This window comes from Callionymus lyra, chromosome 10 (assembly GCF_982586985.1).
Source record: "Callionymus lyra chromosome 10, fCalLyr1.hap1.1, whole genome shotgun sequence".
NCBI lineage: Eukaryota > Metazoa > Chordata > Actinopteri > Syngnathiformes > Callionymidae > Callionymus > Callionymus lyra.
This window is the reverse complement of record NC_141827.1, coordinates 17,027,502-17,047,158: the sequence shown is the minus strand read 5'-3', so window position 1 is coordinate 17,047,158 and position 19,657 is coordinate 17,027,502. Positions and strand designations below refer to the sequence as shown.

General features: G+C 37.8%; 1 protein-coding gene across 1 annotated transcript in view; it reads left to right on the top strand.

The window, feature by feature from the left end:
* Window positions 1–19,657, top strand: part of LOC148070582 (receptor-type tyrosine-protein phosphatase gamma-like) — a 201,901-nt gene that overhangs the window by 134,899 nt on the left and 47,345 nt on the right. Inside the window, exons 3-6 of the mRNA XM_087800515.1 lie at window positions 7,620–7,802; window positions 9,525–9,673; window positions 15,312–15,407; window positions 18,826–18,892. Of these exons, the coding sequence (XP_087656641.1) occupies window positions 7,620–7,802; window positions 9,525–9,673; window positions 15,312–15,407; window positions 18,826–18,892 (495 nt within the window). The remainder of the gene's footprint in view (window positions 1–7,619; window positions 7,803–9,524; window positions 9,674–15,311; window positions 15,408–18,825; window positions 18,893–19,657) is intronic.

Genomic DNA, 19,657 nt, shown 5'->3' with positions numbered 1-19,657 from the left:
GTTGGAAAAAAAACACCACAGGGAGTCCTGACGACTGATCTAGTTCTGGATTTGTTTTTAGCTCTAGATATTGCTGATAGGTTAACTGCTCTGCCTTAAAAACTACACCTCTAAAGGTTCCTTGATTTAGGACCAGAACAGAATCTGGACCCTATTTTAATACATTATGTACAGTTGTCCTGCTGGATCTGTCCCCATAAACATCCTTTTTTTTTTGTTAACCTGACTTAATAAACATATTCAATAGTCAAGAATCCCAGGGTAATGTATCATTGGAGAATTTTCTTCAAAATAAAATCATAATCAGGCAGTAATTATCAGTATTACAGATATGTTTTCTTGTTTTTCTTTTAGATGTATCCCTGTGATAAATGCCTTTGGCTGGGCTAAAGTCCACATCACATGAATGTATTCATTGTATTATATCACACACACATCCGTAAGTTTCGTATTTCCAGTTTTCTTTTAAAGTTTAGTGACCTGACCCACATCTGTTTGAGTGCTCACAACAAATATGCCTAATTACAAACAAACACAAGGAAATTCAGCATAATCAAGCACAACTTCATAGCGTTGCTAGGCAACAAACGTTTAGATATCCAGCACATTCATGGAACCTTAAAGTCTTAAATAACACCCTTGTACGTTAAATACCATCTTGGTTTTATAATCTTATTATTATATCATTGGTTCCTTTTGCCATAAGAAGCAAAGCTGTGACAAATATATTTTTAAGGCTGAAACTTTAAAGGTTGTGATTTAATTGAAGAAACAATAAAAGTAACATCTTTTTTTGACTATAAGTTAGACCTAAAATCCTGGTTGTACTTACTGATCTCAAACTGATTTTGTTGTATTTATCTGCAAGCCTCGTGGTATTACCCCCCCCAGGTGCTGTTGTATAAGGTGTTGTGAGGTGGAGTAGTATTACTCCAAATAATAAAATTCAGTTCACACCCCATTTCTTTATTTAAGCACAGCATAATCCTCACAATCCTTAACTATATACTCTCTTACTACCGCATGCGATGTTGGCTGACAAAAATCTTTTCCTGGGTCAACACTGTAACATGAAATTACGGCGCCTAGTAATTTGGTCCGCCTTAGGGTCTAAAAAATGCAGTAAATACAGTGATTACTGGGCTGTATACTACCCCTGAATGTACATGGCACAAACAGTGAGATTATCCATTGAGTGTATAAATGTTTTTATTTCAAACATGCTTGTAACACAGCAGTAAAACGGCTAGATAATAAAAATGAAGCGTTTTATATCCTCTGAAAGCCTCTGTCCTTTATCAGTGAGTCATTTATTTACGCTGCCGTCTCCAACATCTCAGCGGACTTCCCGCGTCTTTATTAAATTCTCCAGCCTCATCGATCACCTTTAACTAAAGAGCTGCATTTTTTTTCTGTCACATTTCATTGTGACTTATTATGGTCACCGGGAATGTTTCGCCCTCCGTTCTCCTTCGGTGTTGATGACGGCACTCAGTAATTGGCCACGGTGAGCGACACCTCTGTGTCTCAGAGGGGATAATGAGGCAGCCATTTTGCGCGTAATGCTGACAGACACTTTCAGCAGTTAACACAATTAACTGCTGCACAGGGCCACATCACTTGGTGAATTATTAGCTGCCTGATTCCACATTACACGCTCATGAATACCAATCACTGAAAAGTAAAAAAAAAAAAACGGCATTCTATTTAATCCTGAAGAAGGGAGAGCACTCAGCACATGCACACAGAAGCATGCTTTTTAACCTTTTTATCTTGCCCGTATATTATATTTTAGAGTTGTATTGTTGTCACACCATCTCATGCATCATCCCTCATGGCTATAGTGTCAGGCTGATGCATCGCTGCAGACTCCCGCTCTGCCCCCCTAAGACTCCATCTTCAATCTCATATCCTTGCTTTTCACCAGCCATTCCGGCTCATGTTAAATTCTTTATACACACCGATATACACATTGCAAAGACACACAATGTCTTAAAAGGTAATCTGTGACTCAAGACTTTTCCTTAAATGTGTTTGTTTACAGCTTTAACTCATGACTGGTTGTCTTTTTTAAAACAAGTTTTCTTTTATTATTTGGTAACACTTTAGAATGGGGAACACATATTAACTATTAATAAGCGTCTTGTTCATATGTGTCTTAACAGCAAATCAGCCACTTTTTAACCATCATAATGTACTAATACATCTTGTTCACTGTGAACATATTCTTTCATTCATAGTATAATTTTAAAGTGTCCACGGACAAAACCTTAAATACTGATTATGAACAGGAAATAAAGAAGTAATTAAAGATTAACTTTGGCCTCTCTCTATTTACAATATGTAGTACCATGAGAGAAATATTTCTTTATTAATAATACTTTCTCTTTTAAAGGAAAGTTATGATCATTTATTATTCTAACTACTCAAAGATAACTATGTGAATATGTTAGGATGCTGTTGATACTTGTAGATTAGTGTTTTTCCCCACTAGAAAGTTAATGTAAAGGGTAAAACATTTTGACTTAAATATAAATATGGTGCTACTGTCTCGCTTGCAGTTAATACAAAACTCTAGTAGAAGAACTAACATTTCTCCGATACTTAAATCCCTTCACTGGCTGCAAGTTTCTTTCAGGATCAATTTTAAAATTCTGGTTCTTACTTTTAGATCTATTCATGGTAAGGCTTCTCCTTACATCAGTGATCTGATCCAGCCTTACACCCCAGATCGGGCTCTGAGGTCTGTGGATCAGAATCTACTGATGGTTCCTGTACACAGGATTGAAATCCTTCTAGGCTGTTGCTCCTAAGCTTTGGAACGATCTTCCTCTTGCTATGGGTTTGATGGAGTCTACTTACTCTACTAGTAATGGTTACGAATTTATTATTTATAATGGTTAATAATTGGCAGATTCGCTGAACAAGTAGCTTATAAATAGTTAACATGTGTTCCCCATTCTAAAGTGTAAGAGTTTATTTTTCTAAAATAAAATGTTGATCAGAAGTAAAAACACAATAGATATAATCTCACAACTAATCTAAAATCCACACTGAGTGTGGGTAATAATTGTCAAACTGGCCAGTAAGTGTATTTCACTTCGATTGAAGGTACCCCGGAGGCTCTTGTAGTGTCTCTGAGACACTGAAATTTTAATTGTGTCCTGTTTTTGTCACAGGATTTCTTCACTCATTATACTTTTTTTTCCATTTGGGAATTCATGATGAGCAGTGACACACGACAGGCTTTCATGTGAGATGATGTTTTTCGCTTTACACTTCCGTGATGCTCTAATGAAATGGAGTCAAGAACGATGCTGTCTAATACATGTCCTGCAGGCTTCACTCTATATAATGTAATTTAAGATCGCTTTAATGTACCTGAGCTACCATGCACTCCCTTACATCCTCTATTAGTCTTCTGTTAGAACCTGTAGTATCTGCTGTAATTGGTGCGTCATGTCATTTAAGCTATTGATCCATATGGACTTAACACGAAACTCAATTCCATTTGCGTCTGCTTCCTTCTGTAAGACACGGACGGAAGTGTTGAAGATGCTTCATGATGTGTGCGCTTGTGGCACATTTTACAATTTGTGTTCATACTGTTGGTATGTGACCATTTATTCTGATGTGTTGACACCATAGATCGAGCGCCAGTTTACAAAGACAGCTGAAAATAAGAGCATAAAAGATATATAAATGAAAATAATTTGCCATTTAGCTTCAGTTGTAGCTATTAAAGGTACTTGTGTAATTGTAAGGAACAGGTCAGGGTTCAGACATTTAATTACTGTAAATTTAATTCGAAATAAAAGAGCATATTTTTTATCTTTAAGAGGCCATAACCTCATTTTCATGTTGAGTATCTTTTTTCCCTCCCTAGTATGACAGCTCCCTGGACCATGGCCTAAATTTCATTAAAATCAGGATTCATGGAATAATAAATAAAGAGTAGGAAGTAAGTAATGATTTTTATTAGGAAAGTTGAATAAAGGCCAGTATTATATGATGCAGGAAACAACTGTAAATATTAATTTTGGATGATAACATCAAATGGTTTCTGCTCTTTGTTTAATTGACACAAACACACACATTTATTCTTGTGAGTTTTAACATTGTGAGTCTGTTGAACTACATCTATATTTTTTAAATGTAATGGTTTTGTAGCTCTATAACACTATCGCTGTCACTGTCAGCAGCACGTTCACCATCTTAGCAGCTCCATAAATATAAAGCAATTTATCTGAAGAGCAGATTCTTCTTCTTTTAAGGCATCACTCCGCTGCTCGCTGCACCTATTGAGATTGTATTTTTTTATGACTTATGAAGTTACTAGACTGGTGTAGGAGTTAAAGTAGCCGAGGTACAGGATGAGTCTCCAGCCTCCTGTTTTCCCAGGGATCCGAAAATAGAAGGCGTATAACATACCCTGCACCTATGGATCGAGAACAAGTTTCGAGGACAGTTTTTTAACGGCGTGTCCAGATCTCAAGTGGGCTCTGAAAATAATGAAACTTCTTCATCAACTCATCACTAACTACAAGCTCCTATAGCAGCTTCTTGATCCATGTCAGATAGAGGGTAACAGATGTGCTGGGTCACAACGTCCATGATGGCCAGATTATCTATTCTACTTCTAGGTAATACGACCGATTTCTCCAAGGAGGACGAACACATGGTGGGCTCGATCCTTTGAAAAAAGCAGGCCTTGCTGCCACTTGCTGTCTCCTGGTTCTTTACAGTGTCCCAGGAGGGGCCTCGGAGTGGCAAATCAATAGTCAAACTTGTTAAAGGGGGGGGAGGCATGTGTGACTTATCTTATACCAAACCTTGGACTAGTGCAGAAAGTAAGAGCTGGAAGAGGAAAGAGTTTCTGATATCCAGGTAAACAAACACCGGCCTTTGAGTATTCCCAACTGATCTTTTTTTTCTCTCCATTCTCCTCTTAATACACGTCAATTATTTACTTTGTAAACACAACTGACTGCTTTCTCGTGACCTTTGAGAGAGTTTGAAGCTTTCCACTCAATTAGGAGACATCTTTGAAGCAGATGCTCGACTGTTGACCTTGTTCCCATCTCGCTCAAACGCCTGCCACCAATCCTATTTGCCAGATATGAAACCGAGAGAAGCAGAAAAGACCATAAATATGGAATTCAAACGACTAGAGACGGAAAGCTATTTCCGACGCAAAGGCATGAAAATACACCTTTGGGAGAGTTTTGCTGTCGGGATAACTCAGCAGAGGAAAACAATGAAATCAAAGTGGGTCTAATGAGATGGTGGACAGGAAGGTCTGAGGGGGAAGGAAACACACAACCAATTTTTATTTATTTATAATAAAAGCACTTATGGTGTTGCCATATGGGCATTTACTGCAATTAAATGCTGCGGTAAAATAAATGTCTAAAATGTTGAAATAATGTAAAAAGAAAAGCAACATCTGTGTATTCATCACCAAAGTATTGGTGGGTTAATGACGGAAATCAATGATCTGAGGATCACAGCGATGGCAGAAAATGAAGGAGAAAAACTAGTGTGAAGCCAAAATCTCTGGAGGTGCGTCAACCTCAGCATGATGATCTGACCTCTCTGTTTCAAAACCTATAATCATTCTTTGTATCGGTTCGATCAAGTGTAAGAGTCGAAATAACGGTACTTGTCGAATACATATGCATTTTTGTCAATACTACAAAATGAAGGATCTAATAAGTACATATATCTAGCATTACCAGATGAACCAGGTCTGAATAATCGTGAATGATACCTACGATTGAGTCATCATTAACCTTTGTGCGGAAAAACACATTTGTTTTCGGCCTCACAAGGGTTAAATCGATTTTTATCGTGTTGTCGAGATGTCTTTGAACACAGCACAATGGTTTCCATTTCAATTTTGTAAAAACAAAACACGTACAAATAGGATTTTCTGGGTACAATCCTAATTCTATTAGCTAATGAGTTTCCCTGAATGATAAATAACCCGGCAATTGCTGAACTATAACTAAAATGTACATTGACCGAGTTACTTCATTTACTATTTACTGTTCTTTAAAGTCCATTACCCTTAATTCTCCCGTTTTATGTGTTATTTTGTTTATTTCTGGCTGTTTAATTAACGTTTCTCTTGTTTTTGTAATTGTCACTATAGTGGGCGAGTAATTATATTATTGCAACATTACATTTCATTGACATTCATCAATACTGGTGATGAAAAATCCATCTTCTTCTGATACAACTATCCCCGGCTCAACGCGTAAACAGCAACTCCCGTCGCTGAATTTGATCTTGTTGTTTCAGCGTCTGTTGTAACACAATATTTGATTTCACACGTTGACCATTTTGTGATTGTTTATGAAAAAATGTATTTTACATTCAGCAGTATAAACTGATAAGAAAAAAGATGGTTATAGCATTTGAACGTTGAAGATGCACAGACACCGTCCAAACAATAAGAACACAAAGCCCTGATTTATTTACCTCATTTGGGAGTAGTGACATCTGCTGGTCATTTGACGCACGTCAGTCCCAGCCTTTATGATAAAGGATTCCTTGTAGATAAAGATGTCTGAACAATTGTGGAATTAAGAAAGTTTTAAATAATGAATTCTGATGAAAATAAGAAATTAAAAGGTCACATGCAATTGTTTATGAATGTAATTACACTGTTGTTTATGCGCTATTAAATTACTTTCTACTAATTGTGTCAACTTTGCGTCAGAGTTTGTGTCTCGATTAATTTTTCCATCTAGCGGATATTGTGTATTAATACAAGGCATCTGCAGACAATACATCACAGCCACCTGATGATAAAGAGTCGAGTGAATAAAAGAGAAAACTTGAAGTTACCTTTTTTATTTACTTTAACTATTTATTCAGTCAATAAGAAACATAAAGGGCAGGGAAACGTGTATTCACGTGTGGTCAGGCAACTTTCATTTGACTTGTCTGACAAGTTAGTGGAACAATAATTAGTAGCGATGGCGTCTGCCCCAAATGCCAGACCTTACGTTGAAACTGAAAATGATGGTGTTCCGGACATGAGCTGAAATGGAAGTGGTAATTCAAATGAATGTGGATAACATGGTCCTCGGTTTTTTTTAAACATATTTGAAATGAAATGAAATCAAGTGACGATTGTCGCGGTAAAGGCAAACTAGTTCCTATTGTTCAGGTAACACTAGTATGTTGTCTGTGTCAGTTGTTTCTCTGTCAAGTAGAAACGAATGAATCCTCTGTAACAATGGTGCTATGATGTGCTATAAAACCGTTTGAGAATTCATTGAGGATTGAAGTATTTTGTTAATCCTTCAGGTGTTTTGGCATGAATTGTGTGACGCTTCTTTGTTCAACGTTGAACCCCCGTCTCTGCCTGCTGGAGCGGAAATATTTAGTGCTGCTTAACGGCCTTGGGGTTTTCACTTTCATTAACATTTACCTTCAAATGACGTAGAGCAGGCAGAAACACCTAACTTCCTTGCGGTGCTCCAGGGTGTTTCCCTGCCCAAAACATGATGTAGGATTTAACTTTGTGTCGGATACAGTATAAAGAACACCTTATATATTGACTTGTATTGTTTCTTCAGCTGACCTACGACCCTGTTTTGTCTCCTCAGGTATATACGGGCCTGACGAGGGCTGGGCATCAGCATATCCACAGTGTAAAGAGAGGAAGCAGTCGCCGATCAACATCGTGGACATGGACACGAAAGTCTCCACCGAGTACCAAGAGTTGACACTGGAGGGCTTCGACGGCGAATCATCCAATAAGACATCTATGAAAAATACTGGAAAAACAGGTAGATGCTGTTTTAAAAACTTTTGGGGGAGTCCATTGGCAAAATGAAAATGAAAACACCAATGGCAAAAATAGTGATGGTCACCACAAACACCAAAATAGTTCATGACATTAAGTAGTAATTAAGTATTGTGGCAAGTTGAGAACCTTGTAATAACTCCTGCAAAAACAGCGGTATAAAATTATGCAAATTGTGCTGTCCTGTGCCCAATAATGTTGCCAAATAACCTTAATATAATAATTACATTATTGTTTTGTTTAAAAACAACTTTATTTTTTATTATACCTGAAGTGTTTCTCTTGTTCCTCCCTCTCGTGTCTGTCAGTAAGTAAGTAAGTAATTATTATTTGTAAAGCGCCTTTCTCAGTCCAGGGTCACAAAGCGCTTGAGCAATCAAAGTAATACACAGTTAAAATTCATACTTTAAAAGGTCAAGACAACATGGAGATAAACACAGCAGCCCCAAGAAAGTTAACAAAAAGCACAATATGAAAAAGAATAGCTTTTAAGACTAAAGAACTATGTCGAAATCTGTATTTACTTCAGTTAAATAGTGATGGTCTGATGAAGCTTCATGAAGCAGTGTCATTATTTTCAGAGTCCACTAGATGGCGGTCTCTACACTATTTTCCTTTGTACTGAACAACAGTTCTAATGAAACATCACATCGTTTTTAAACTGTTGGCGCCACCTACTGACCTCTAAACAACATGACACTGTTTCATGAAGCTTCATCAGACCATCATTAGTCATCGATTCACTGAAAACTACTACTACTACAATCATTTTTAACTTTGTTTAGAAAGATTTGTCTCCTGAACACCGACACCATATAACAGTTTATATTCTTAACAGTTAATTAAAGCTGCTATTATTCGTGAGAGCTGTGTGTTCCAAGATGCATTTGTAAAACTACGTGAACAGATCTGCTTTACATTTGATCTTATGGATTTCCATTTGATTGGAATTTGGAGTATATCTACACACACCTTTTCATGTCCAATACTAATCCTATTAAAAAGAACCCTTAGAAAGGGACTGTTTATAAAAAGTACATGTCTTAATATGTTTCTGGGTTCACCTTAGGTGTATTCCAACAAATGCTTCACAAGGCAAAAAAAAACAACTGAGAATAATATACATGTATACCGCTAGAAATAAATAAAGAAATAAAATGACAATTGAAATGTAGCCACCATTTCTCAAGGCAAGATTTTCAATTGAGTTTTTCTTGTTGTCGAAAATACTTCTTTGCAAGCACCAGAAAAAAATGTGACTCAAAAGAAACAATGCCCCTGTTTTCAAGATCACATCTTGGCTTTCTTTGAATCGCACAAGGATGTTCGAAGGACAATTTGTGCGAACATAATACAACGATTTTCCCATAGTTGAATACTGTATTGTTTTTTCGATTGTTAAAGCACTTTGTGACCCTGGTCTAGAAAGGCGCTTTAGAAATAACCATTACTTACTTACCTACTTATTTACTTACTAGATTAACCTTCTTAGACAGCTGAATGGTGGGTGCGAGTGGAGCGACAGAAGATCCAACAAACAATATCTATTTTGAACATATAAAAGACTGATTGTCTGTCCAACCATTTAAAAGTGGAATAAAAGTCTTCCTGCTTGTGTCGTGATTGAAACCAGATGACAGTGATTTGATATATGCACGCATGAAAACTTTGTTCACTTAATGTTCTTTTCCTTCCTGTCTTTCAGTGGCCATTATGTTGAAAGACGATTACTTCGTTAGGGGCGCTGGACTTCCAGGGAGATTCAAAGCAGAGAAAGTGGAGTTTCACTGGGGACCAAGCAACGGATCCGAGGGCTCAGAACATAGTATCAACAATCGGCGGTACCCTGTGGAGGTAAACTGACATATCTAAGGAAGTGTTTGTATTGACGTCAATGATGTCCAATTGGTGGTCATCGACCAGTTACATCACGACCACAACTTGGAACATTTTAAACTTGAAGTTTTGCTTTGTAGGCTAAGAGTGAGTTGATATTACCTGGACCTCCATCCTGAAACTGTACAATATTCGATAATGCCTTTTCTCCTTATTTGGTTTATTACTTCATCCCCAGCATACTTATCTTGTATTTGTTTATTAGGGAATATTTTACAGAATGATAAACCAACTTTATGTCCTCTTTCACTACATCCATAAAACCTCTTTGGTCTTCCTCTAGACCTCCTGCCTGGCAGTTCCAACCCCAGCATCCTTCTACCAATATACTCACTATCCCTCCTCTGTAAATGACCAAATCATCTCATCCTGGCCTCTCTGACCTTATCTCCAAAACATCTAACATGTGCTGTTCCTCCGATTGACTAATTCCTGATCCTATCCATCTTCTTCCAAAGAGAACCTCAACATCTTCATCGCTTCTACCTCCAGCTCTGCCTTCTGCCTTTTGCTCAGCGCCACAGTGTGTAGACCACACAGCATCGCACAACCTTTTATAGTGCAAAATATTTTTTGAGGTTTTCCTTGTACTTTCTAGGTCTGGGCACATGGACTTTGAGAATGACATCATGTCATATTAATGGTTAACAAATCATTTTAAAGCTCGGTTCCCAGTGTCAGGATTCTGCTGCCTCAACACAGGAGCTTTTGGGTTTCAGTCAAGAAAGATACCCAAAACGCAAGTACACAAAAACTGTAACAAACAAAGACCTGACCATGAAAAGCAGTGGCAAGAAGGGATCCATCGGATCTGACCTACAGTAATTTTCAAGAGACGAGTGATCCGATGTTACTTGTATGCCTTAAGATGTTCCCTTTCTTGACAGATAGGCAAGGGTGCAAATACTTCTTGGCAAAGTGGATATTCTAAATTACGCTTTTCACTTAACATCTGTTTCACCTTGTTGATTATTTTACCTGGTTGTGCTGAAGAGGGTCCATGCCCTTTGCCAGTGCTTGATTTGTGATTTATGAGTCTTGCCATTTTGTAATTCAAGCTTAATGGGCGCCTTGAATGACATGATGAAGTGGGGATGCACAGCACTCCCTGCTATTTGAGCCAGTAATGCTCACGTTAATATGCCGATCACAGCGGTGACAGGCGGCGCAGCTCACATTTGAGTGTGTGTGTGAGTGTGTGTGGAAGTAGGTCTTAAATTAGTAATGCATTTGAAAAGAGCGCAGGATATCCATCATCCAATTAATTTATTTCTGGAATTTTCTGCTTTTTTTGTTATTGTAGAAATCAGACTTTGGATATATCATAATTATTAATAACGATAAGAATTAGTATTAAATAAAGCAATAATGCTGGGTTTTTTTTAGATCTTTTTCTTCACGAAAACAAGAAAATGGGCGGGTTGTTTATGTGTGTGCATGTGTTAGTATTGACCTAAAGGACTACAACTAGGATGGCTTTACGGTCATGGCTTGTATGAAGTTGTGCAACCCGTCTAAATGTGTTTTGTGGATCTGGAGAAGGCATTCGACCGTGATACTCTGGTATTGCTGTTGGGGGTGCTTCCGGCTTGGTCCGGGAAGCCAAGTAGCAAGTCAGACTTGTTTGTCTCGAGGGTCCTCGGGCAGAATAAGGAGGGAAGCCGTATTGGTGTTGGGGATGAGAACCAGGTGAAGGAGTTCTATTATTTGGAGGTCTTCAGGACATATCTCACAGACAGAAGACCAGCACAGTCAAAAGTCTGCCTCGGAGTCCTTAAAAAAAAAAATTAAAATAAAAGTCAAGCCACTGAATTTCTTAGGGTTTCATCAGTTTGAAAACATCTTACTTCATTGGAAGATATTAGCTCCAACTTCAAATAATTAAAAATGTTTTTATTACTAGCCTTTTATTTTTTGCAGATGAATCCAAATTGATCTACCTTTTTTAGTTTCAGATATGACAACATTTTGGGGGACCTTAGCACGTTTTTTTTTTCCCTGTGTTTTTTCAATATCCGGTAGTGATCCTATCACACAAGTGACCATAAGGGGGGCATCTGTTTCTGGAGTAGCTCTCTTCAATCATTTACTACCTCCACAGAGGTAATGATGCCATCAGAGCAAGCCATTGCTACCAACCCATCCCGTCTGCCTGCTGCTCGTATTTGTTCTGTCTTTTTTTTCCTTTTAATCTCCACCGCCCCAGTCCCTGAAGACATGATGAACGAGAGGAACAAAGGATAAAAAAGATGGTGGGGGTGGTAGCCGATATATGTGTGGTTACAGATAGCCTGGCTCTGTAGGCTTTTACCCACATGCCTAGATAAGGAAGGAACTGTAAATTAACACACAATATGTGGGCTGAGAGAAGTGGTCAATGTAGCAGGGGAACAATCGCACTTTCTTTCTTGAACAGGTATTTATGATAAATATGTGTCATTAATGCATGGGATTTTATTTCACATCATTATTTTTGCCAAAACAACCGATTAGAAAATGAGTACACTGGGCAGCAGCTTCCTTATTTTTGCACAGATTTGGGCACATTGCTACATGTTTACAGTTAAAACATCACATTTTTTATTTGTGGCTTATTTTTTATCTAGTGCTCATATGTTAAACTGCTGTTTATACTTTTCTGAGTCACGACTGTGTCTGTGTTCTCCTGTGTCAAATACTATATACCTTTGCCATCTTCTTTTGAGAAAAATGGTCCAAAACAAACGCCGCCTTTTATTTTCTCTTTTTTATTTTTTGAAATGCTGACTTGTGCTTTAGATATTCAGCAACAACTACCTTCTATTGCTGTCTGCTGAACCAACTGCGGTGTCTCTGCCTGCCTGAAAGTTTTTGCCTCAAACATTGAAGTGAGCCATGACATTTGTTTTGGGCACTTGGTGAAGTTTGGGGGTTTAGTCAGACTATTGACTAATTTGGCAGGTGTTTCAAAGCCCCCAGCAGGCCTTTTGGTTCATTCCACATCGGGGGTTGCTGAGCGTACAAACGAAGCTCAACCTTGAAGGGGTAAACCATCACAATGAGATCCCTGGCTCCGACACCGGTACACTCAATTGAAAATCTGGCCAATGGGCTTCATACAGTGAGTCCCTTTTTATGGACAGCTCAGCTGCAGGGGTGTCATTCATCCAGTTGGCCTTCACCTTGGCTAGTAAACATTAGCAAAGCAGTGGCAGCAGATTTTGTAGTAAAACCCCCAGCTATCAGAATGTGACTCATTTCCTAAAAAACACTGATCGCCCTGCAACCTTGTCGTCAAGCTGCCCAACTTCATAGTTAAGTCATAAAAGGGGAAGTGCTGTGGGTCCTTTTTTGATGGGTTATGAACCTATTGATGTCCAACTGCAGGCCATAGTACTTAGAACTTGGATGGTATTTAGGTAACCTGTGGAGTTTTATATTTTTCCGATTTGTCCTTTCTTCCTAAAAATTGTCTTTCTGCTTAAGGACCGGTGCTTTAGAACATATATATGCTATTGCTGGTGTTCGTCTGAAGGTGGGAATAACAACAGTAATGTGATGAGTGCTGCAGCGAGGGAGACAAAAGCACCAATACAATGTGTTTCAATTTTGGACATGCACTAGCAGAGATACCCAGACTTTCCTCCAGAACCCATCCTAATCCGATTAATATAATTAGTGATCTTTTCCTTTTCCTATTACCCTCTCCTTCCTTGGTGTTGTGTGCACTTCTTATTTATTGCAAATCTTTTTCCTTGAGATCCATCTTTCTCGGTCTCTCAGTGAGCTACATTCCATTAAACCTTGGAATATATGTGATGACTGCCCAGCTGCACTCCCGCGTTTTGTTTGTTTGTATTCCATTTCTCTTTCATCAGTGATCGGCCTTCCCCCTGGATAGAGAACACAACTGTTTTTCAGTGAATTTCATATTTCCAAACTCTTGAATGACAAAACAACAGTCCCATCATTCGAGCCCAACGCTACCCAGAGGGCGAATAGATGCTGTCCCAGATGCGGAGACAGGTTTAATAATCTCGCCAGACCCCCTTTCACCTCCATTGCGTGTGTTTGTTTGGAAAAAGCAATATTTAGCTGTGCCTACATTCGTGAAAAAGTAATACTCTTTAAATTATAAAAGCCACAACTTATTCTCACACGAGGCAATTCTTTGGTTTCAGAATTAACAGCATGATATTGCAACAGTATGCAATAAAACAATATTTCTAGCCCTGATATCAAATTGTCAAAACCAATAATAAAGATGGGCTATGAAGTCACAAGCACAACATTATTGTGAAGAAACACAGGTTCTCTCTCTCTTGGATTTCATTGTCATATTGACTCTGACTTTCTGAATACTACTAATACAATTATCACCTGTTATATTTTACTGCAAAAGATAAATATATCATTTCTCAATATTGTTTTTGTTGTTATTTTCAGAGATGGAAAAGCGAAAATTGGATGAAATTGATTAGCGTAGGATATAGCAATCGGCCCACCGGTGCAACTGCTGGTGGACCCTAAATGCCTCCTCCCTTTTCTTTCTTTCTTCTTTTTTTCTACGGTCTGTGTAGAGGCGTTAGAGCATGAAGTCAGTTTTTGGATTTCTGTCAAAGCCCTGTGATTTTCTCTTTGACAGATAGTGTAAAACAAGAAGAGGCAGGAAGGATTTCACTGTCTGCCTCACACCTGTCTGAGACAGCTCAGAAATCTTGACTATTTATGCACAACTTGTTTTTACCTCTATCGTCACGGGACGAAGGAAACGCATGGTGTGGATCTGGCAGAAAGAGTGCAACCCAGGAAACACCGTTTTCCACAGTTATGATCAAGAACATGTATGATGGCAAGAAAAAGTAAAAACAGCATTATGAACCAATTGGGAATAGTTTATTTGTATATAGTACTTTTGGATTTCAACCATGCCGGAGAAATAAAACGCCATTAATTCTAATTTTCTAAGCACATCATGTCATTATTAAAATAATGTCTTTTTACAATACAATTTTGTTTGATACAATAATGAATTGCCATCAGATTAAAATGGCAATTATAGCACTGTAGGTTAGAATCCAGAGACAAGATTCTGGATAGCTTGTGTAAATATTGCGTCACACGCTTTGTAATTTAATCAGTTGAACTACACGGTTTTTGGCATATATCGTTATCATACATTACCATAATGTAAGCAGATACTATATTTTAAGATCCAGTTTTATTGACAGGTTGTCACTTTTTAATATCAAAGCAAGGGTTTTAAAGCTAAAGGTAACACTGACCATGTGGTACAAATACTAAAACACTTTGTTCAACAGAAGGTAACTGCTCTCTGCATATTGATACAATAGCCAGTTCAATGATAATGTCTTGTTTTTGTTTTTTTATATTATATAATAATAAATGAATAACATTAAAAAATGTAGTTTGTTATGTCAAGTGAGCATGTTAGGATTGGAAATGTCTGGTTCTCTTGCCATTCATACGTTGTGGATTCAGTGTTTAATTAAATGTGTCTCTCACACGCACACACACACACACAGCAGAACACACACAATCGTCTATAAATAGTATGAACTGTACAAACCCAACGTCGCTGTTTTATCTTCCACAGATGCAGATCTACATGTACAATTCCGATGACTTTGACAGTCTCAGCGCGGCACTCAGGGAGAAGAGAAACATTGCAGCCATGGCCGTCTTTTTTCAGGTGAGACACTTGTTTATGGAATTTAACCATTAGGTGGTCAAGACTGACAAGAATATTCACGTCTGACACGACTGTTGCAGAAGGAAAAGATTGAATCACTACAAGAAGTCCACTAAGAAAATAACATTTGTGTTTTTTGGTTGAACATCAAAAACATATTAACTCCCATCTACTTGATGGGTTATTAGTAGATATTATTAGTTATTATCATATACCCGTTTTAACTGACCAAAAAACATACAAGTTATAATAAAATAGATAATGGGTCTCTGGTCTGAATGACAACTGAAATTATTATTATGAAAACATTTCCCATTAAATGTTTACTGTGAAATGAATACATTGAAAAATATATTTATTTATATATATATATATAATTTTCAATTTTCACTGAGTATTAACGATACTGTACTGTCAATTGATATTATATTTATCTTTACACTGATTACACTTGTTGTATTGGTGATAATGAAGTCATAATCTTATTTTGAATTTTTATTTTTATCCATCAATTTATCATTTAAACCTGTGAACCAAATTATATAATCTTTCGTACATAAATCTGTTAAAATTGTTTACAAAGATCTTGTGAAAGTTCACACACCTGACAATGTGCTTATGAAGCTTCATGAAGCAGTGTCATATTTTATAGAACTCATTACGTGGAGGTTTTAACAGAAGCGCTGTAACAATATAATAATAATGACACTGCTTCGTGAAGCTTTATCAATCCATCCCTTCTCACATCTCACCATTAACAAGATAGACTGTACACAGACCATTGCAAAGACTGTATACAAAGGATGAGTAAGGTAAATAAAAAAGAACATATCTCTGATCTTACAGCTCTGATCACTTCCTTTCCTACAGACATTCGAATACTAAAACATCTTTCCTGAACTCTAAATGTTTCGTTCTTTAGAAAGCAAATAAATCCAAGTAGCGCTGATTCATCCTCACTTGAGTCTACCTGCAGGCTGACTTGGATGTCAGTCAGCGTCAGTCTTTGAAGGAGGCGAGGGTACTTCACATGCTGGGAAAGGATTTTGGCAAAGTAGACGGTTTTGAGCAGAGAGCGGTTACGCAAGAGGGAAAGAATGAACGCGCCAGATTGTAGATCATTACATGTTCCTTCTGTATACGTTGTCACCGCAGCGCTTAGTCCCAGGCGCGAGCAAGAAGAATAGAGCCGTGGCCTGGAACCAACAGGAAGAGTAAGTAAAGCCAAAGTCGTGGAGGAAGAGAGAGAGTAGGACTCACTATTGTGAAGCCCTCTGGGTGAGGATCTCGGGGGACAAGCCGGCAAGCTTTCCGAGACAAACCTCAATACTGAAATGCTAATTCCCTCTGCCCTCCTTTCCTTCCCTCCCCCTCGACAGCGATTCTCACTGCATTTCTACACGGATGTATTCATCCTATCTACACGTCGAGCCTTTAGCTTCATGTGTCGCACTGATGCTGGAAACTGGATTATAAAGCAACTTGTAACAACTTCTGTTTTATGGGGTTGTTGCTCTACAACCAATGACTTAATGGTTCAGGGTAACATCTGAAGTCAGGGACTAGAGGGCAATGGTAGGTGTTTCTAAGAAGAGAAGCTCATTAAAAAAAATGAACTGCATTAACCCTTTAAGCGTCAGAAAGCATTTTTAATTAATGAATGGATGAGCTCCCTTTTGTTGGAAGTAACATTTACCTTGGATAGATTATGTTCAATTTTGGGAAAAGGGGATATTTCAATTAGCAGAAAATTAGAAAAGACTATTCCGTAAAATGTTTGAAATCTGGAACGAGCCACAGCACCAGACCAGTCTTTTGTGCAGATCCATAGAAAGAACAGTTCTTAGTTAACAGTTAATAGTTCTCAACTTAACTGAAACAACCAATCTTGTTAATGTTTAAAGCTTTCTTTCATACATCGACAAGGTTGATTCATTTTCTGTGCTGCTTTTTCATTTTTGTGTGTTGCGTCGTGGGAGCTGGGGCCTATTAAAGTAGAGAGGCGGGGGACACCCTGGACAGGACGCCAGTCTGTCGCAGGGCACACAAAGACAGACAACCATTTACACACACACCCATTCACAAGTTGCTTTTTTTTTATGTTCTTATTTTGGATCCTACGTTAGGCAGCTATTTATGTCTCTCTGAAGATCAACGTATGTACATAAGAAAGCTGAGAAAGCTTCTTGAATTAAAAATATATTTAATAATGTGATACTGAACATATATATTTTTTTAAGCATGTGGAAAGAAAGGTGGGTTGTTGAACAGCAATACACAATAGCTCTTAAAAGCTCCTTTGAAGTCTGACTGAATAAATACACAAAACAAAGAGTTTTAAATTCTTCTTAGACAACAATGATTTAAATTTTATCTTAAGGTGAGTCAGTGACATCCAGTTTTTTTTATTATACTCATCTTGTCAGTTGACATCAGTCTACATATATCTGTAGTTTATAATCTTAAGCAATTTCTACTGAAATAATGTGAGGTTATAAGTAATAAGGAGCAAAGAGAGGAACGTTCCTGTTACTTCTTCTTTTCCATATACTTCTATTTTAAAGAATAATAAAAAGTTGACCTCTAACGTCGATGTGAATGATGTTACTTTGTCACTACTATTGTTAAATGAAGATGTTAAGGTCAGATGTGTTTGCTTTGTTAGGTTGGTATTAAAAATTAGTTGTGTTGGTTTTTTTTGGCAACCACTGTTGATTTGCTATCAATCCAAGACGTTTGCTCTTCTGTTATGTGCATGTGTCCATTATATACTTATGTAGTTTTTTTTTCTCTACAAAGCATTATGAACAATCTCAATCAAAGACAGTCTAGATCTACTCATTTTGGTAGATTTTATGACTTTTTACTTTGTTATGGGTACATCTTACTCATTCAGAACCAAAGAAAAGGCGAGTCTCCGAAGAACAGATTAGACATCCTCCACGACTGTGCTGACTGGGCTGTTTATATTAATAACAACGGCCGGAGTCAGCAGAATGTAGGATCATAAATATGAAGATGAGTGTGACGTCACTTCTGAGATCCCGTCTTAGCCAAATTCATTATTTTCTGTTAACTCTGCACAGTGTTCTGTGCATCAAGAGAACAGGTAACAATATAAAGACTGTATTTACCTCAAGCTACCATGACAACGGTGACTCATCGAGGTCTATGAATCCATGTGGTCCTTGAGATTAGATGGAGAGGATTCTATAGTCCACTACCGTCTGGTCTGAATCCCTCTGGGGTCTACTATCACAAATGTACCAGATGAATACGCTTCATATATCAGCATATAGCTTTCCTCGCCCGTTTCGTTATATCACAAGTAATGTGTCAGTTGGTCAATTAGTGCTTAAAGGAAACCAACACAATATGTGTCGTTTCTGACTCACATGTCGACACTTTTGCTCCGCAGGCTGGGGGAAAGGACAATCCTGCTGTTGACCCTATCATCCATGGCCTCAGGGGAGTTGTTCATCATGGTGAGTCCAGATCCAGTGTCCTATGTCTTCATCTGCTGTGTTTGATGGTAACAATAATAAACCTACATTCAGTATTCAGAATCAGCACCACATATTATTTTCATTTATATATCTTTTTTTTTATATCCTTTTTTTATATAAGAGAGTATGCCATGATGGTTCAACTCAATGTTATGTTTTTTTTGTCAGGGGAAAACACTCCTTGTTACCAAGGCCTTTATTTTGAAATTTGACAGAAACTCTTGGTCCATGAAAATTTAGTATTTTGGTTGATATATTCATAACAAAATATTTCTCTTTTGTTTGCACCTTTAAGTCACTCGTGAGTAGGGTTGACTTCAGTTAAGTTAAGGAGACTCTCCTTGCAGACTCTATCAGCTACACAGTTCTAATTTCTTATCCAGGATTGCGAGAGATTCCAAGGTCTAAAATATTAACCACCCCCGGTTGACCACAAGTCAGAGCCCTGTCTGCGGTGGAGCCATCTTCTCCACAAACAGCTACGTTGTTGTGCTGTGGGAAGTGTTGACGTTTTATGAAGCCATGATAACTTTACATGATGGTTTTGGACCGTAATAAACCTTGACAGGTAAAATCATTGCAACAGAACTTGGACTCACAAACTCTGACAGAAAATGTTGCATCTTTAAACTTTCAGAAATACACAACAATGCAGATTTTAAGCATATCATTCTTGGTCAAAATATCTTGAGATAAGTGGCCACTAAAGTTGTCAAACTCATTATGTTGTGTATCTCCCAGTAA